Below are 21,299 nucleotides of genomic sequence, written 5' to 3'. Positions count from 1 at the left end.
TGATGTCCTTTGGTAAAAAAGTATAATTCTAAAAAAAAAAGCTTTTTAGAATTATAATTACATATATTCAATCAATCATGTCACATGGTATAAATATATATATATATAATTCCTTTGATGTGTGTGTGTGTGTGTGTGTGTGTGTGTGTACATATATGCACACCATTAAAATAATGTATTTTAGAGTGAAATACCACCATAAACAGGCACAAGGCTAAGTATGCATGACTTATCATTATGTTGTCTGTCCACAGGAGTTAGTAAGTCACTCTATGGACCGCCCGGAGAGACAGCAGCTTAAAGAGGCACTAGAAGCCATGCAGGTTAGAACTCTTTTATGACCATCATATACACATAATAGCCAATTACAGTGTTTGATGTCAATAGTTGGGATGTAATATATTTATGCCTATCATAATGTTTAATGTGCAATGATCTCTGGTGACTTTTTATTTTGGAGGATGAGTGGCTTGGATTTTTTATCTGAATGTTACACCTTTGTCTGTCTTGTCTGTCTTTGAAGGACCTGGCAATGTACATCAACGAGGTGAAGAGAGACAATGAAACCCTGAAGAAAATAAGTGAATTTCAGAGCTCAATAGAAAATCTAGTAAGTGTTCATGAAGTTGTGCGATACACTAACATGATCTGATAAATGCAGAAAGAGGTCAAACTTTAAAGGCCATTAATAATTATTTTTATGTCCCTGTTTGTTGGAAAGATATTTGCCTTTACATGCAATTATATGCAAAGATATAATTCATATTCATTGCCCTACCTGTTTTTTTTTAAGGTATGTAATTTTCGATGCGGAGAACATGGTATCAGTATTTAAGCATTTTGATATTGACTCAACGCTAATTCATGGTGGCTTCACAAAAAGCTTTTATGAGGATTGCAAAAATATAGTTTGTCCCCTCTACTGTGTCAACTGAAAGACTTATGTCTGAGAATGTGCACATTTCAGCATTCTGGCCAATTCCTCTTTATCCGCAAACATTTAGTTTTTTACAAGCCTCCACCTGCCCCCCCCCGTCTGTCACTTCTGTTCAGTAAAATAAATCCTGAAAGCCTCCAGGCCACGAGCACTGGCAGGATGTATTTAGGATTGTGTTTAAAAGGGAATGAAATGATCAGTGTATCCTCTCATGGTAGCTAATGGAGGAGTTCGTGTATCAGCTCTGGTTTATTTATGTGAGGGTCTGTGGTGCAGATGACGCCCGCGGCTAAACATCAATGAACCAATGAGGCATGCCACTTAGGGACAAAAGACATTCACTGTGGACTTTACCTTTTATAGCACCTAATATAGCTGCAACTGTAGCATAATAGCCTATATATACAGTTGTATGTATGTACCTTTTATTTGACAGTAGCATCAAAGAAATTGCATAGTCATCTTTTGTTTATACAGTACAGTACAGTTGATACATAAAGTTATTTGTTAAATAAATATTACAGAAATGTTCTTACAATTAAAAATTACAACAACAGTATGGAGCTGTATGGAGATATTTTATAATACAGAACTTTTTTTTTTTTTTTTAACACAAAAAAAATGATCAGAATACAACACTGACATGCAAGACAACAAATTATAAACCAAAGCCTTTAATATGCTTGGAAAAACGTTTTTAAACCAAAACAGTTTTTGTGAAAAAACAAGATTTTAGGAAAATAACCATTGGTTTTGCTTGCAGAAATTTTCTTGGGAAGCACAATAAAGACAAAAAATGAACTCCCTATAACTATCCATATTTTTGCAATTCCATTTGATCCATTTAAATTTAACTTATATTTACCTGTAATATTCCATATTGCATACAGGAACAAGTGATTCTTGAATGTATGTCACAAAGTAATGTATAAAATTCCTCAAGCCTTTAAGCCAGGATAAATGTATTAACTGTATTTGTGTGTGTGTGTGTGTGTGTGTGTGTGTGTGTGTGTGTGTGATTGTGTCATTCACAGCAGGTGAAGTTAGAGGAATACGGCAGGCCGAAGATAGATGGAGAGCTTAAAGTGTGCTCTATAGTCAACCGAACCAAACAAGACAGGTACTACTGCACATTTATTATGTTTTCATATGCAACAAAAAATGGCCTTTGACATCTTCTGCTACAAACAGATTGTGTTCTTTTTTTTTTTTTTACCTAGATATATCTTCCTGTTTGATAAAGTTGTTATCGTTTGCAAGAGGAAAGGCTATAACTACGAGTTAAAAGAGATCATCGAACTTCACTTCTACAAGATGTCCGATGACCCTATGAATAACCGTGACATGAAAAAGGTGAGTGGCCTTTGATCAGCCAGCCGTCGGGCCTGTTTCAGAATAAATATACCTGATTATATTGCTGCTTTCAAATTGATTCAATGATCTTTATGTATTGCGTGTTAACTGTGCAAAGGCAAATGGGACAATCTGATCGTTTGCTTGGAGAATAGCACAGATGGATTGCGTTCATTATACGCTTGTCCTTGAGTGTTAAAGCATGATGCTCATAATTTCAACCAATCAGAGATGATGCACTGCTCTCTTCGGTGCGCTAGCATGTGTATGTAAATGCATTCTCCATGAATCTAACAATCAGGAATTTTTGCATGTATATGAGAATGCATGTGTAACAGGGTGTCTCTCTCTCTTTCTCTCCTTTTCTCTCTCCGCCTTCAATCTCTTTGCATGCCCACCAGTCGAGTGGAAAAATGGTAAGCTGAATGCTCATGTTCTCGAAGCGTTGAGGTGCTGTGATTGTGCCTTTCACTGATCTGTTTTCTGTCATCTCAAGAGTTCCACAGCAGCTTTACACTGCCAGAATGGAATCATGTTTACAAACTGACAATTTAAGATTTTCCAAAGATGTTCTGTAGAATCCAATGAGATGCATTTTTCACATTTCAGGATATTTTTTACTTGACACGGCATGTTAAAGCGTTAGTTCACCCAAACATGAAAATTGTTATCATTTACTCACCCTCATGCTAATCCAAACCTGTATGAATTTCTTTCTTCTGTTGAACACAAAAGAAGAAATTTTGAAGAATGTTGGGTGACCAAACAGTTGCCAGTAGCCATTCACTTCCATAGGATTGTTTCCCTACTATGGAAGTCAATGGCTGCATTATTCAAAATATCTTCTTTTGTGTTCAGCAGAAGAAAGAAACTCATACAGGTTTGGAACAACTTGAGCGTGAATAAATGAAAAGAGAATTTAAATTTTTGGGTGACCTATCCCTCTAAAGAATCCATGAAGTCAAATTAGAGTTTTGTGACTTTTAGTCCACATCCATTAGCTTTGAGGGTCTATGTTAGTGTAGCATTTACAAAATTAAAATCACATTTAGCAAATATACAGTACCACTGAAAAGTTTGTCAAAAGTTTTTTTATCCAAACAAATGCTTTCTAGAAATGGGAATGATCCTCTGACTAATGCTGTAGACTAGCAGTTAGTAAATAGTTGTTGGCAGCACGACGTAGCTAAAACATTTTGGCTATTTTCAAAAATTGGGGACAAGGAAAATGTCCCATCCAAACATCCTGTTTCAATAGAAAATTAATCAATACAGAAAAGAATGTCAGGTGAATTAATGTGACCTTTTGAAAAGCAGTATTTGTAGTATGAGATGCAACAGAAAGGCCAAAGACCTCTATACATAGACTAAATAAATAATTAAAAAACAGTGTATATGGTTATGTGAACTACCCCTAACACATTTTCAATCCTGCTGTATTCTGTCTATCTCTGCCCACCTCCCCTTCCTCCATCAACCATCTTCTCTCCACCCATAGTGGTCCTATGGCTTCTACCTGATCCATTTGCAGGGAAAACAGGGCTTCCAGTTTTTCTGCAAGACAGAAGACACCAAACGCAAGTGGATGGAGCAGTTTGAGATGGCCATGTATGTTAGAACCGCATCAGTGTCAGAATTACACAGTACTTTGATTTTTGATTGCCATGTAACATGTTGATTATTAATCCCCACAGGTCAAACATCAAACCCGAAAGAGCCACTGCCAACCAGCACAACTTCCAAATGCACACGTTTGAAAAGAACACCAACTGCAGAGCCTGTAAAATGCTGCTGAGGTGAGGGCTCACACACACACACACACACACAAACGCCACTTCTCTCTGAAATTACAGAGGCAGCGCAATGGACTGAGACGGGCTTCAACCCATGTTACTAGGCTACTGCTCTGACCTCTATTACATGAACTGCTTCACTGATTGGCTGTATTGACTCGTGTGAAATCATAGTGTACTGACCTAAATTTTCCACTGCAGCACAGGTCAGTGTGCACAATGGCTGCTAATTATAACGACTGCATTTCAATCTGTGTGCAAACTGGCCTGGGATTAGTTTGGATGTTGAATGTTGCCGCTTAGTTGTGCTGACATTCGGAGTCACATGGGTGATTGTTGTGGTTGAATTAATGCATAATAGGTTGGGTTCCAAAGCCAAGCATCACTGTTACAATAGCTCATGCCTAGAATCTGAACAAGCCTCTAAATAATGGGCACACCCTTAGTGCTGTGGACATTATTGATGCCTGAAATTGTGTGGCTTGTTGAATTGTAAGCATTTAAATGCATGATTTTGGAGCCAAGTATGGCAAAAAAAAAAAAGCATATCCTTGCATTAAAGTCAGGACCAGAACATCATAGTTTTTAGATGCTGTGCACATTACAATTGTATTTCAAATACCATCTTTAAGACTGACTAACTGTCTGTACAGGCATGTAAACATCAGCATTCTTTGTATTTTGTTGCTGTTCAAACAACAAAAAAAGATTGCAAAAATTTTTACTGCATGTCTGAACATAGAGATTTGGTGGAGGTCTCTTTTGATATGGAACAGTTAGCAATAACCCAAAAACACCTTAGCAACTGCTTAGCAATGCTTTAGCAACTGCTTACTGTACAACACCTTAGCAACATAGTACTGAGTTATGCATGGGCGAGCATCATTCAAAACCATTAGGAAATGTAGTTTGGATGAATTTGAACTTCAGTAGGACCTCAGGAAATGAAGACATATTTTCATATTAAATTAACATTTTTCATTGGTCATTGCCCTACAGTAGCTGCCTTAAGACCCAGACAATTTATTGTCATGTGTCTCTCACTCTCCTTCTATCATTCTTTCTTTAGGGGTATCTTCTACCAGGGTTACTACTGTTCACGCTGTGGGACTGGCGTCCATAAGGAGTGTCTGGAGGTCATTACCATCTGCAAAATAAGTGAGTCTTTAACAGAAAGCTGCTTCTCAAAGAACCACATGTACATTACATCTGCCCTAATTAAAGAGATCAGACCACTGATCATGCTCTCTCTCTTTCATTATTATTTCAGGTCCTCATGATTCGGTGAGTTTTTAGTGCCCTGTACTAATAAACTTCCATCTCAGATAAATTAATAATCCTCTCTCATTGACTTGAACCAAACTTTACTTCTTGATTTAATCTTAAAGTTTGTTGTCAACTTTGAAAAACACTTTAGGGATGTCTTAAACAATGCCTGATCTGCTTATATAAAAACTGTATTATATTAAATCTGCTTATATATAAATATAAATGTTACACTTTGAAGTGCATTAAATCATAAATTCCCCTCTGTCTTTGACAGGAGCCAGGGCTTCCACAATCAGGTAAAAATATAAGTAAAATGTGAATTTTGTTTCCATCTTCTGTGATCCTAATGTGGTTATGTCAATATGAAAAATTTAGATACTGCGCACAGCTTCAGGCTGTTAAACTGAAATGAACCACATTCAGAGCACATGCATTAAAGAAATTATCCATCAGCTATCTGCTGCCATCTAGTGTATAGTTAACACGTACAGAAAACGCAGAGTGTGAATTATAAGAATATGAATTATAAGCGTCCATGTACTTTGTTCTTTGCACAGTTATAAGCTTTTTTCCCCAATGTGTTCTAAAGGTCCGAAGATGGTGGCCATAAGAAATTACCATGGTACCCCTGCCCCGCCAGGCAAGATGCCTCTCTGCTTTCAGACCGGAGAAGTCATTGAGCTCTTGAAGGGAGATCCAGACACATCATGGTGGGAGGTATGACATTATAAAATGAACATTTACCATGTTTAAATAGATAACCTATTCTGTGGTGCAAATTTTACACTTTGGAGTAATTGGTCAGTTGGCCCATTGTAGAAATTATAGCATGGTTATAAATGGTTGAAATTGCAACATATATACAGCAGTCACTCTGATGTATCACAATCACAAGTTATATTAGAGATACAACCGAATCAGAAATACAGTTCCATGACAGGCAAGAGATATTTATGACCAGTAAATTTCTTCAGTATTTTTTTTTTTCACACGCCATTAGCAGGTTACCTTTGAACTCTGGTCATACTTAATAAAATTTGTGTAGCATAACCTGATGTTTTATTTTGGGGGACTTGCTTTTCTTCATTAATCTCAATCATTGTATTTTTGTCTCAGGGCAAACTCATCCAAACCCAAAAGACTGGTTTCTTCCCCAGTTCCAGTGTGAAACCATGTCTAGACCCAAAGGTACATGTTCATAAAAGCAAATTCAAATCATTTTAACATTATTGCTAATATTTATTTCCTTTCTCTCAAATATATGCATACTCTTAATATTAGGCCGTATTCTTCGCTATTAGAAATTAAACCAGCCCTTGTTGCCTCGAATCATTTTTCGATGGTTTTCTTCTTTGTCAATTCTTTCTTCTACAGCCTTTCCAGGCATTTTCCAGCCGTCAGTCCTCCAGAGAGACAGATTACAACGTTTATCCCTGGTATTTCATCCTGTTTTAGAACACATTGATTTTTCCATTCTTACTCTTCACATTATATAAATACGCTGCTCACAGTCTCATATTAAACATTAATAATACAATTAACTATACTACTGTTGTTTGACCTAGTGAAATTTGTATGGAATTACATGCGTCATAAGTAGAATCAATGGTGATGATTGATTAGCTTTAGTCTAATTGTGATGCATGTTGAGTCTTTATTGTCTTTTAATGAAGTAACAACCTCTGTGAGAGTTCCTATAATGATGTACAGGGTATTGAACGGTCTCATGAATGAGGTGTGTTTTCCCTGTGGGCTTCAGGTTTGCAGGAAATATGGAGCGACAGCAGGCCGACAACCTGCTTAAGTCTCACAGCAGCGGCACCTATCTGATCCGAGAGAGGACGGCAGAGGCCGAGAGATTCGCTATCAGCATCAAGTGAGTGTTACGGGGAAGGCGTGTATTCATGTCAAGAATAGAACATTCTGTCCGTCTTCTTTTAGTATTTTGTCAATCACCATTGCTATGCGCCTTTTAACAGGTTTAACGATGAAGTGAAGCATATTAAAGTTATTGAGAAAGACAACTGGATTCACATCACAGAGGCAAAGAAGTTTGATAGCCTCCTGGTAAGAGAAATATTTCGCAGTTAAAAGCATAATGGGATTTTAGCAGGGACGGATTATGACGCAGCGGTGCCCTGGGCATGGACTGATTAAAGGCTCCCCTCAGTTGAAAGCCCCCCACCCCCAACGTGTTAACTATATCATGAGATGTCTCGATTCTCAAATATAAGTAAATAGATTTTGGACCAATTTATATCTCACAGACGCGCACACAGTACAGACATGCACACACGCGGAAAGAAACTTGTTGTCAGTGCTGCGGCTGCCCTGCGAATTTATCAATAAAATAGTTTCGCAGCTGAAAAGCTACATTACATTTCTCAGTAGCAAGGTTCTTGAAGCAGTTCAACTTAAAGATGCGTTATTAGTAGACGCTGCTGCTGAACACTGTTGAGAGATGCACAGACGCTGGTATTCACACACTCTCTCTCTCCCTCTCTCTAATAAGTGCATTTGACTGCATTAATAACTGCGTATCAATGGCTCAAGCCCCTGTTATTAGCTCTAAAATTATGTTTTGGAAATTGCAATGGAAGGTTTATGAGGTGTGCAAGAAATTAGTTAAACACGCATGAGATTTCAGGATGGAAACATGACAAATGTCTTGAAATAAATCATCATAACAATGTCTTGATGTGTGGTTGTGATTCCAGGACTTTCAAATTATTACAAAATAACCTGCACCCCCGAAGTGGTAATATGGCCACGACTCTGGAGCTTATTAATGGAACGGTCTTTCTCCATTCTCAAACAAATTAAGACGTTCGTTTTTTATTGACTGAACGGAAGCGCATATTGGGATAGAAAACACTGTAACGGTTTCCACTGATAACGAAATATTTTAGTTTGCTGCGGTGGTACTATTATATAGGCCTATTAAGAAGGAAGGGGGGCCCAAAATATCGTTTTGCTTATGTCACGATAAGACGTTAATCCGTCACTGTTTATTACAGAAAGAGAGCAAAATAGCATTTATATTATCAAAGAACATTATTATTGACTTTAATCTAGTCAGAATTTAAGCACTCCCATTAATCACTGAAGTTGCTTACATTGTGAAATGAATATCTTGCTTCGCCTATATCTTACGCACATCTGCACTTTGTTGTTTCTGATGAGAGAAATCGGCAGAAAGCAGAATTCATTCAGGGAGTGCTCACACTGAATAAAACAACTGTTTCAGCGATGACTCATCTGAATGCCTCTTATTGGCCATTGTACTCATAAGCTCAACAGAATCATGTGTGATTGGTTATAATCAGTGCTGTAGCTAAAAACGCGGCTGTCTCTGGCTCCGTGCCTGCCAGTGAAGTTGAGCGAACGCAGATTTGAATTTAGCAGCTGATGTGCCGCACTGAACGATCTCATCACACCGATGTGATCATTTATCAAATATAAAAAAAATATTATTTGGCTATTTTTATCTTTTGAAAGCTGCATTCAAAATCCACTTGCCTCAGAAATCTGAGGGGGCACGGTTGATCGTTACGGGAGTATTTTGGCTGGGCCCCCCTCTGGTCCAGTGCCCGGTAGGCCCGTACGTTAATCCGTCCCTGGATTTAGTATGCTTGCAGGGTGAAGACTGCACAATTAACTCACTTTACACAATTCACTTGAAGCATCTAAAGTACTGATTTCTTTGCAAGTTTTACGTTGTACATATTTTCTTTTAGTGTTATTACATATGCTTGCGACCATTCAAAAGTTTAAGGGTCTGTAAGATATTTTTTTGTAAAGAACATTCATTCAGCAAGCACACATTAATTTGATCATAAATGTGTTTGTAATGTTAGAAAAGTTTTCTGTTTCAAATAATGTGCTGTTCATTTGACCTTTCAGTTCATCAAAGAATCCTGGGGAAAAAAAACTTAATCATTGTTTCTACAAAAATATTTAGCAGCACAACAGTTATTTGTAATGTTAATAACAGTAAGAAATGTTTCTTGAGCACTAAATCTGCATATTAGACGGATTTCTAAAGGATCATGTGACACTGAAGATGGAGTAATGGCTGCTGGAAATGTAGCTTTGCCATCACAGGAATAAATTACATTTTGAAATACATTGAAATAGAAAACGGTTATTTTAAATATTAATGCTATTTCACAATTGTTTTTACCTTTATTTTAATAAATGCAGCCTTGGTGAGCATAAGTGACTGTAAAAAATATTTGAACTGACCAAACCTTTGAACAGTAATGAATTTGTGTATAAATCAAAATCTAAAAAGAGCGATAATGTCAGTGGAATATGTGAATACTAAATTGTGATTGAACTTCTATTTGTTTTTTTGTCTGTCTATAGCCATATACTGCACAGCTGTGTAATGCTAATTTAGCTCTGATGTTGCGTTTCACTTATACAGAACCACAGCCTAATCTAAACCTAAATCTAAATCATGTTTTTTCCCTTGCAAACACTGGTACTTCTTCTAGAAATGCATTTATGTTGATAAAGATGAAAACATCTGGAACATCAAAGTGCTGTAAGTAACTTTAGATATGTTTCTTTGTTACAGGAGCTTGTGGAGTATTATCAGAGTCATTCACTGAAAGAGAGCTTTAAACTGTTGGACACGACATTACGGTACCCTTACAAATCCAGGGAACGCTCAAGTTCTCGCACCAATACCCGTTCACCAGGTAAACATTTGCTGCCATAATCCTCTGCAGATTTTTATCTCTCTCGTTTTTTCCACTCCCTTTCCCTCTCCCTTTTTTATTTTCACTCTTCTGCTTTCTTGCTTTTTCTGGCACACATTTTTTTATTGAGCCCCCACCGGTCTGGCCAGCAGCCTTCCACAATCTTTGGACACGCTCTGGAAGTCTGAACAAACAAACCCTGCCAGCTGGTCCCGCCCTCACATTCTGTATGCCCCGCCTCCTGGTATTTCAAATGTCAGTCATCTTAGGCTGGGTTGTCAAGGAGCCGCCCACTCTGGCTGAGGCTGGGGCCTTACTGAGACTTCTGGCTCCCGCGGCCAAGGTTTGCTCGGCCAGCTGAATAGGTTCCAATAAACAGATGCTTCATTAGATGTATTATAAATGATGTGCCTTTGTTCGTTTTCCAGTCAAGCTTAACTGGTGTTCACTGACATTTTTATACAAGTGCTTAAAGACAACGTCTGTTTGTGACGGGCTGAGAATATGCCTGAAAGATCTCCATATGCAACACGAGAGCTGCTTAAAGGAGCCATTCACCCAAATTTTGTCATTCACTCGAACTGATGTTGTTTCAAACCCATGTGACTTACTTTTTCCATTGAATGGAAAAGGACACTGAATGTCCACTGTGTTCTTTTTCATACAATGAAAGTAAATGAAGGCTGATACACATACACTGCCGTTTAAAAGTTTGGGGACGGCAAGATTTTTTCAAATGTTTTTGAAGTCTCTTTTTGCTCATCAAGGCTGCATTTATTTAATCAAATATACTGTAATTCTGTTAAATATTATTACAATTCAAAATAAATATATTCTTTTTTTATTTATGTTAAAATGTAGTTTATTTCGGTGATGCAAAGCTGAATTTTCAGCAGCAATTACTTTTTCAGTGTCACATGATCCTTCAGAAATCATTCTAATATCATTCTATTTGGTACTCAAAGAATGTCATCTTATCATAAATGTTGAAAACAGTTGTGCTGCTTAATATTTTTGTCGAACCAGCGATACAGTTTTCCAGGATTTATTTATTTATTTTTTGATTAATTAAAAGTACAAAAGAACATTTATTTGAAATATACAAGTCTTTACTGATACTTTTAATCAATTTAATGTGTCCTTGCTAAATAAATGTAATCTCTTTAGAAAAAAAACTTACTAACCCCAACCTTCTGAATGGTAGTGTGCAGTTTACCTAAAGTCCCTTTTTTTCTGTTGAAAAAATTATTGTTGATTGTAAATGTCAGAATTCTAGTTACTTTTTCACAGAACACAGCTACTCTCTCACACACACATAAAAACACCTTGCTGAAACCATGTCCTTTTTTTTTTACCCTGTAATTCTGTTGTGCCCTTCCTCTTTTGTTTGCGCTCTCTCTCACTTTCTGTCTGTCTGTCTGTCTCTCTCCCCCATACTGTCTCAGCAGCCACCTGTGCTTCCTACAACTTCTCCTTCCTCAGTCCTCAGGGCCTCAACTTCTCCTCTCAAAGCTCTGCTCCCTTCTGGTCAGGTACTGCGCTTCTTGCTTGTTTGTGCTCTTGCATCATCCAATCCCTCTTCACATTCATCCCTTCATCTTTCCTTCAACATGTCTTCCTGGTTGTGTTTTCATCACCATCTCATTAGTGCTCCAGACATTCATAAAGACCACCATTAGTCACAAACTTTTATTCATTTATTCATCTAGCTCACAATGTCAATGTCACAAGTGTCAATAAATCTGCTCTTCATTATTTTACATGCGCTAATTTTGGGATGTTCCTGGCTTTGTACAGTATTCACACCCAGGGTAGTCAGTACAGCTGTGGCGCGATACAACTTTGCTGCTCGAGACATGAGAGAGCTGTCTCTGCGAGAGGGGGACATCGTCAAGATCTACAGCAAGATTGGTGGAGACCAAGGCTGGTGGAAAGGAGAGGCCAATGGCAGGGTAATAAAGCAAGCAAATGATCTGAAATTAAGCTTCAAATATTACAATATAAGCAATATAAATTGCCATTATTTCCCTGTTTTTCATTCAGATTGGATGGTTCCCCTCTACGTACGTTGATGAGGAGGGGGTGCAGTGAAAATCTGGGGTCAAAGATCATCCAATAAAATCCACAGCCCTCTGAGAGGACTCTTTGATTTCCATGGCAACATCTCATGGAAGTCTTTTTCGCTGGAAACATATTTCATAATGAATATTTGTACTTTTGTCTCCTTTCGTCATGTACGAATATGCTTTTTTTTTTTCCTTTCTCGGAATGTCTGTGTGATTTCTGTGAAGAAAACCGCTCCGAGTCTGTTTGTTCGTTCTCAGCGGTGGAAGGAGGAAACTGTGAACAGAGCAGAACTTAGCCTTGAAGTGGCCAAAGGACAAGCATGGCTTTAAGTTTGTACAGAAATACCTGTAAGGTGCGCTGGGGTATAATGGGGGGTGGGGGTGTATAAAATTATATATAAATATAATTTATTAAAGAGATATATCTATGATTAAAATGCAATGTTGAACATTTGTTCAACAGCAGCAGCGAAAAAGAATAATTGAGAGCCGAAAAGATGCACTTTGCATTACTTTACAGAGAAAATTTGCCTTAGTAAATGGTAATGCCTTTAGAGGTGGAGGTAAAGAGATGGATTCAGACTCACCTTGCACATATATGCTCGTACATCTGCCCTGTCCAGAAATACGGTGCCTTTTCGTACATGTTCTTCACTCCCAACAGTCTCGTTTGTATTGCTGCAGCGTTATCGCCCTGTTCTGTAGCGGTGCACTCTCACAGCCCTATCCACCCGTTCTGCTGGACATTGCTCAGCCAGAAGACCATAAAAGAGACTGAACATTTCTTGAACTGGAATGAGCAGATTACCAGATCTGTTCATCATTTCACTGGAACGACGGGGCAGCTAACCGAAAGCATTTGGCCATGGCTGGAATTACTTGGACATTAAAGGATACAAGCACCATCATGTCTTCCTCTTCCTTCAAGAGGATGCAAAAGTGCAATGGAGTGTCAGGACGAGGTTCAGTGAACACTGTTTCTGTGATTTCTACGTTCTCAGTGGTCCAAATTTGGACTAAAAAGGGAATACCGAATGCTGTTCTGTGCACTGATTTTCATGAATACCCAGAGGGTTTTTTTGTCGTCTTCTACAAGCACATACATTTTGCCATTCCACGTTTTGCATCTGCAGCCTCCCACATTACAGTATCTTGCCTTACTGGTGGACACAACTTGGTGCTACAGCGCTACATATTGAAATCACTAAGTTAGGGCAGAATTTTCTTTATCCTGTTGTGGACGAGGAAACCCACTGCTGAAGAACCTCAGCCATCAAGTGCACTTTATATGTCCAGAGACCTTTTAACACAGGACACCACACTGCAGACCTGGACATTCAATTTTCATATTATAAAAAAAAAAATCTAAATGTCCTTATTTTTACCTCTGGAACAAGAAAAAAGTACAATCCTTTACACTATGAGCAGCCTCAGTACAGTACCTGTAAACTCCGTAAGTGCATGGATGTATCCCTCATACAGTCCTTGGAGAAAAACCTTTTGCTGTTGCCGGCCATCAGAAATTGAAGCTGTAAATGGAGGTTGGAGAGTGCTAGACTGTAATAAAGCATCAGACGTGTTTTAGTTGCGCTCCAGGCTTGAGTACAGCTGTCTGCAGTGATGGAACAGTGCAGCTCAGATCAAGGTAGCGCTGGCTTTGGGTCTTAGTACCTGTTTGTGTAGTGGACAAAAAACCCATTGCATGTGGTCATAGATATTACAACTGCTGTCCGTGAATCCTGGAAAAAAGATGTTAAAAAAATTACTAGAAATTGTGTACATTTTTTGAATGGTCAGTTATTTGGAAACTGATGTCTATCATGAAATAAATATTTCTTTTTTGCCTATTTGAGGTGTCCTGTTATGATTACTTCTCCGATGTATGTGTTTAGAATCGCCACTAGAGGGAGCCAAGTTACTTGCTTTTTTATGACACCAGAAAGCGCCTGACTTGGTTTAGAGATGGATATTTTTCACTTAGCCTGTGAAACAGTCAGACTGGTCCTATAGACGGTTACATATTATAGCTTGGATTTAAGCACGTGTGACCATCTGTGCGTGATCTCACATCTGTTCTGCCCTTCACTATCAATTCCACCATAAAAAATCTGTTCACTGACTAATTCTGCACCTTTAGACAGAGGGAGGAAGAAGCATGGCATTTCTTTATCTTAGTTTCATAAGAATAAAAGGATCTACAGCAAATGCAGCAGAAACAAAGAGCCAATCTTACTGTGATTAGTCTTATATGAGAATGATCATTAGCATTGGTACATCCAATTAAAAGATCTCCTTGAGAACATCTTGCGTCTCGCCCAACTAGCTTGCTTTTTTCTATTTACCTCAGCTAGGTTGAGATTTATCAGCTGGTCTCCAGACGTGAGATTTCCTTGACACTGATTTACTTGACACTGATTTATTAAAATGTCCCTGGATAATTTTAATGTTGAACTGACTATAGATCTATCCATCTTTCAAGGCTGAGGTTTAAAAAATATGAAAGAAATAAAAGCCAAAACCTAATTTTACATATGAAAAATGAGCCCACTTAAATATATATTCCTGTACTTAACAGGCTCATGTCAATGAAGAGACAGGGTTCTGTGAATTAAATCTGTACACTAACAAAACAGTACCTTTGTACTAACTTGTTTGTGGAAATATTATGTTTGGGACATGTTCTGTTGTGTACCATGGCATATGCTGTAGTATTTAGTACCATGGTATAATCTGTTAACACTGTACCATGTTGAAACAGTACTTTGTTGTTAATGTTAAAACAATGAAATTGTGCATGGCTTATTTTTATTTTGTTTCTTTTCATGCACAGAAAAATGCATTCAAAATGTTTGCACTTTTGCCTTATAGCCATTGTTTTGTGTGAGATCTGGCATACTTTGTAATATCACGGGATCAAGGGTCTTGTATTTAAAACCCCTTAACCTCACCGTCCCGTATACGGGACGCCTAACTTCACTATATTACAATTAAATTCTAATGTAATCATGACAAACTATATATCATTGGAAAGGTCCAAGTCTCCTAAATAGATATTTTGTGTTGTTACAAATTATGTAGGAACAGTAATATATTAATTTATGACAAGAGTGCACCAAGAGTCTGAGATAAATCTACATCATAACAGGAGTTCTGATCTTTGTCACAAAAAGTCTTTATTTCCTTGCCTTTTTTCCTATCAGATGTTTTAGCAATCATCATATGTTATATACCATTTGAAAGCTTAAAATCTCCAAATTCATCCTGTGAAAACCATTTTGAAATCGGACATAGCGTTACATGTTTTAGCAGTCTCCTCCCCCTTATGGTCTTTTGGAATTAAAAGTTTTTATAATCTTGACAAAATACATATCGTTGGAAAGGTTTATAAGGGATATTTTGTTATAGATGTAATATTGAGAGAGAAATTGATAGATTTGTGACAGAAAAATTCAAAATTATATAAATATATATACAAATTCGAAAATTCAATTCTCCATTGAATTAAAAAAATTAAATGGAGTTTGAATGGCACCCGGAGGCTGTTTTTGGTATAACGCCTAAACAAAATTGCATATGAACTTCAATTTTTTTTTTTATATCAACTTCAAATTTGGAGCACAACTTATGTACACATGGCTTTAATTTAGCAATTTTAGATTTTTAACTATTTTTTTTTATATTTATTTTATATAAAATAATATAAAAATAGTATAATACATGTTTTACAGTAAATCTAAACTTCTATAACTTTTTAATTCTTTAATTTTATTAAATGATTTCACTTCTGCAATAATCTGCTAATTGTCTTTAAAAAAGAGACCAACCTCAGGTCTGTATGACATGAATGTCTCTTTACACTTTAATCTAGAGTTTTGTTAATGCTTTAAATAAGTATTATGGATCTATTTTTATCGCTGTGCTCAGCCTCCAGATCGATGTCGCCGCATATCCTCGTGCGTCCCGTGTTTTGGGGGATTGACGCGCGTCCCTGAAGCAGTGGAGCTCAGCTCATCTCATCTCATGCTGCTGCTGCTGCTGTCGTCTCTCACTCATGGATCATCATATCCAGACAGGTACTGTGGAATGCTATAGTTCTCTGAAACCGTGTCAGCATCGTGCTTGTCGGGTAAGTCTTTAAAGTGCTTATTTGCGCCTTGATGAACGGTGTTAATATGAAGTCTCGGATGTTTCTGGTTTCTATTTTGACCTGCTTTTTGGTTTAATGTGTTTTTGTGTATTATTTTCTGATCATTTGTCTCCAAAGATACCGCTTTTAAAAGGTTTGCCTTCGATGTAAATGTAGACGGTGTTTTTGCGCGCGATCTTTTACAGATAGTTGCGTTATACAGTGCAAATGAAAAGCATAAACCGACATAGTTTACGAATAAGCTCAAACAAATGAATCAATCAGTAAGTGGCTGTGTTTTAAAACCTAGCGAGCTGTGTACTTAAAGGACATTCACAGAGGACTCGTTCCGTCTGCAGTGAATTTGTATTATTTTCCATATGCACGCGCGTCTCACCGTTGTCGCCTCTCGCGCCATAAGCGTAGCGTTAAAAGTCGTTCAACTTTCCAAAACGAGTCTTGAGACTCACGCTGTGTTCACTATGTAGGCTTGATTTTAAAAGCAAGAACACGTCTTGAATGAATGCGTCTCAGACATGTTTGGTTATCACAGGCACGCCTCAAAATGCTGTCTACTTAGGCTATTCATCCTCATGTCGAAACACAAAAAGATATTTGAAATACATTTGAATTGTTTTGTCCATACAATGAAAGTCACCTAAAAGGCAAATATTCTATTGTGTTCCCAGGATAAAAGTCGTGTTTGGAGATGATGTCGGAACAATAGTTGATATGATGTGGCATTTTGATGCAGTCCATAAAGCTTCATTTAATGTCACGCTTTGCCCTTTCCTCACTTTGTTTGCCATTTGCTTTACGTCTATCTTTCTGTTAGTCCCTCTTTCTAAATGTCAGGGCTCCATTACTGATTGCAGTAGTTTCCCTGATGATGGTGACAGCAGCGCTGTACATTAACTTTTCTGCACGTAGCTCTGGTGTTACAGAGGTTGAAAGGTTTGTAGCTCAGGCCACACAATTGTAGCACAATTATAAAAAGTCTGTCACCATCTCTGACAACAACCACTAGTGCAGTTCATTCATCAAGTAAACATGACGGTCATGCTGAATAGTTTGGAAAATGAGAATGCATTTCAAGAAGTATCATTTCTTTATGTGTGTGTATATATATGTATATGTATGTGTGTGTGTGTGTGTGTATATACACGTGAGTGTGTGTGTGTGTGTATATATATATATTTATATATTAGCCTATATATAGCCATTTTTGTCGACAAACAAACCAGAAAGCAGAGTAGACGGTAGACCTGAACTCAAGAAAAAAGGTGTGTATTGACAATTTTACGCAGTTCAAACAAGACACCTTCTGATGTTAATTTGTTTATTTCATGCTATAACTGTAAAGTGTAAGAGATGATCAGTTCATGTGCAGCTTGAACTGAGGCGCTACAGCGATCTGTCAAGACAAATTAAAGAGCCACAAAACGGCATTTATTGTTTTAATTTCTTTAAATAAATGACCAAATTTAAAAGCTGAGACTTTGTTTTTCAACAGCCCTATAATGTTGATTAGTGTTTGTAATTAAAAGATGTTACTGTATGCAGCTTAATTTTTATGAATTGTCATAGGAGTGCTCTTTGTTTGCTTGTATTTACATATTGCATATATATATAATATTGTACTGGACAGAGCATTCTTGCTCAGATGGTTGAGGGTGCTAACGTCTGTGAACTTCTCATAAGCCCAGTCCTTGAATGTGGCCGCTGCCTGCCAATTCCACGTCTGTTCAGATGTTGTGTGTTATGAGAGAAGAAATCAGGGAGCAGGCCCAGCGCAGGGTGACTGACTCATTGAAAATCATCTCAGATGGATGGCTACCCAGTCATGCATTGAGATCTGAATGAGCTCTGTGCCACTCTGGCTCTGATTCGATGGCAGTGCTAAATCCCAGCAGTCAGGATGCTATGATGGAATAGAGATAGGAATGGTGTGCAGGTTGGTGAGGTGGTTTGTTGGTATATGTAATGAGTTGGGTTCTTGAGTTCATGTTTTTCATCAATTCGTCATTTCATCATGTTTCCTTCTTTGCATGTCTGTCTAGCACCAGCTGTTAAAGTGCATTGTGCGACTTATGCATCTCCCTGACTTATTATTGAATGCGCGGATGAGAAGTCTGTTGCTAACTGCATTAAGCAGTACTCCATTCATTTTCACTGATGCAAAGGAGTTTAGTAAGTCATGTTGCTCTCTAATGCTGAATTCATTACCCATGATATAGCAAAATTAATAATAACTGGAGCTCTTTTTCGCCCTAAGCAGTTAAATCGAGGATTTTTGTTAATGACGAGCCAAATACAAGCTAAATGAAACACTTATTAGACACATGCAGTGTTAAAATGTCAGGATGACTGAAATAAGTTCTCTTCACCGTGACCTCTAATTTAAACAGTGCAGGGGAAATGATCAGAACAGCTCTCAGATTTACAATAGAAAACACCACTATGCCCATGGCGGTTTCCATCTGGCTTTGGAGAGCTGCCGTTCTGGGTAGCAATCTGTGTGCATTTGTGCTCTCCCACAATGAAGGGGACATCTATTTCCTGTTCTGCAGCTTGATGCTGAATTGAGATGGGATGTCATTCAGGGCTCTAGACTGCACCTACACTAGAATGCACCTTATTGTCATAAATGTGACAATAATTCAAGCTAGTCGCTAGTAGCGAAAGACTGGAAAACTTTGACTGCATCCATGAGCAGTTTTGTCAGATATCATCTCACGCGTGATGAAATCTACAATCAGCAATGAAGCCGTGATGTTCAATTCATTATTTCTATCTATCTATCTATCTATCTATCTATCTATCTATCTATCTATCTATCTATCTATCTATCTGTCTGTCTGTCTGTCTGTCTGTCTGTCTGTCTGTCTGTCTATCTATCTATCTATCTATCTATCTATCTATCTATCTATCTATCTATCTCCTTTAAAACAAAGTGTTATTTATATGGAACAGCAATGTTTTTGTCTGGAGCTCTGAATGTGTCTTGAGGGAGAATTTATATGACCTAACGTCTGCTGTGTGAATCATTGGACTAATGAAAAAATGCATGCGTGTTTTATCCATTTAATTTCCCAGCACCCCACACAGTGCTGGCCTTTCTGCATAAGTCTTGCATTGTAAAGTCATAACCCACTTAATTTGCTTGATTTCAGCAAACAAACTCCTATGATAAAGAATGTTAGGAATAAAGTGCCCTTTCATATTTAGTGGCTCATGACAGTTTTAGGTATATTAATAAATGAGAGTCACCTCAACTAGGAGACCCTCAGGAGGTTTGCACAGTTATTGTGGAATCCACCCACCGCTTGCAACAAAATGAGTTCAGGATAACACACTGGCAGCACACACACGTACACACTTCCGCTCAAATGACACCCAGAATAGTACTGCTATTCTCTCGAAGCATCTTGGTTTTAATATGCTGGCTGGCAGTGTATGCGAGGCATGTCGAGGGTGGGTTTATGGGTAAAAGTCATTGTGTATGGTTGACAAGCACTTTTGTAACAGACTCTTTATGGGGCCTGTGTAATTACACACTGTATGTTACACTTGCCCCTGACAGCTTTTTAGCACCCCTTCCTTCCCTTGCTCTTTCTCCTTGTCTGGAAATGAGACCTCCGGCATCCAACCATTATTTCCCTACAGAGAGGCAGTGAAGTCTCCTCGTAGCATTGTAAACACACACAGCCCTCCCTTTACAGCTCGGAGGACAGGCTGGTGATTCATGGTCATCTCAAAATTAAACTGATGATTAGAGGGAAGGTAAAGCGCTGTTGTTGTGGATGGGGTAAATAAGAGTATAATATAATCAATAATTATGAATTAATTACAGAATTATAAGCCTATTTGAAAAAATTGCTAGCTAACTAGCTACCTAATGATAACTTGAGGTAATTTTTTTAAATAAAGTCCAAATATTTATATTCAACCACCTAGTTAGAATATATTTGATGTTTTGTGGGATATTGTCACAGTTTTACTAATGTTCAGCTGTTGAAACTATGATTGAGCTACTACACTTTGGGAAGTTATATAATGTATTTTTCAACATACCTTCTAATGTTCATTCATGTTTATTTCATGCTGTAACGAGCAGTAAAGAGAAGACAATGATCAGTTTACGTGCGCTCCGTGCTGCCTTGTACTGAGGTGGCCACATTTAAGAGCGCCAAACGCCAAATTTTTTTATTATTATTATTATTTGAATTGAATTTAAAAGCTTAGGCTTTGTTTTATCTCAAAAATATACAGAAGAGGATTAGGGCCAAGCAATAATAAAAAAATAAAACCACCTCAAGTCACTACATTTCAAGAAAAAATTTGAGATAAAATGTTGAGAATAAACTCATTAAATTACGAGAAAAAAGTAGTTAAATTTTGAGAAAATTACTTTTTTCTTGTAATTTAACAAGTTTACTCTCAACATTTTATTAAAAATTTTTCTTGAAATTTAATTTTCTCGTAATTTTAGGAGTTTATTCTCAATTTTATTTCAACTTTTTTCTCGAAATTTAAAAACTTAAATCTCAAGATGTTTTTTTTTTTTATTATTATTATTGCTTGGCCCTAATCCTCTTCCGTAAAAATAACAGCACAAAGCTTATTGCGACTTATTTAATGGGAGGCACAATACAATTAATGTTTAGTTATGAGAAACAATTAAAATTGAGAATTCGATGTTGTCAACCAAGCCCTATTGTTACTGTTTTTCGTAATGTGCTGATTTTAGTTTTGTTTTTAATCTATTCAAACAGAAATGTAATAATTTAATTAATAGTCATTTTCATATTGGCCATTTATCAGTTATTATATAGCCTACATAACATAACATAAATCATCACATTATGTTTCAGTATTGGCCAGAATTTTAATATGTATCCTACCAAAGAGTGGTTCACACCACATTTGGACCATATTGCAATGAGTCATATAAGTTAACATTATTCTAAATATTTCCTCTCTGCTGTAGCTTCATTTTTGCAAGTTTCATTTGTGCAACTTTCTGAAGTTGAAAGTGAAAAAAGAAAG

At 37.3% G+C, this 21,299-nt stretch overlaps 1 protein-coding gene across 1 annotated transcript in view; it reads left to right on the top strand.

The window, feature by feature from the left end:
• LOC306856179 (guanine nucleotide exchange factor VAV2-like) overlaps positions 1-13,967 on the top strand; it is a 249,109-nt gene extending 235,142 nt beyond the window's left edge. The window contains exons 11-27 of the mRNA XM_079395263.1: positions 255-323; positions 524-610; positions 1,972-2,057; positions 2,158-2,290; positions 3,789-3,898; positions 3,985-4,086; positions 5,153-5,241; positions 5,354-5,367; positions 5,627-5,648; positions 5,942-6,069; positions 6,469-6,540; positions 6,727-6,788; positions 7,112-7,228; positions 7,332-7,419; positions 9,935-10,058; positions 11,856-12,010; positions 12,102-13,967. Coding sequence (XP_079251389.1) covers positions 255-323; positions 524-610; positions 1,972-2,057; positions 2,158-2,290; positions 3,789-3,898; positions 3,985-4,086; positions 5,153-5,241; positions 5,354-5,367; positions 5,627-5,648; positions 5,942-6,069; positions 6,469-6,540; positions 6,727-6,788; positions 7,112-7,228; positions 7,332-7,419; positions 9,935-10,058; positions 11,856-12,010; positions 12,102-12,149 — 1,506 coding nt within the window. The 3' untranslated portion in view covers positions 12,150-13,967. The remainder of the gene's footprint in view (positions 1-254; positions 324-523; positions 611-1,971; positions 2,058-2,157; positions 2,291-3,788; positions 3,899-3,984; positions 4,087-5,152; positions 5,242-5,353; positions 5,368-5,626; positions 5,649-5,941; positions 6,070-6,468; positions 6,541-6,726; positions 6,789-7,111; positions 7,229-7,331; positions 7,420-9,934; positions 10,059-11,855; positions 12,011-12,101) is intronic.
• The last annotated feature ends 7,332 nt before the right edge of the window (positions 13,968-21,299 follow it).

Source organism: Barbus barbus (assembly GCF_936440315.1).
Source record: "Barbus barbus genome assembly, chromosome: 36".
NCBI classification, from domain to species: Eukaryota; Metazoa; Chordata; class Actinopteri; order Cypriniformes; family Cyprinidae; genus Barbus; species Barbus barbus.
The sequence above is the reverse complement of the archived record's forward strand: the minus strand, read 5'-3'. Positions and strand labels throughout refer to the sequence as shown.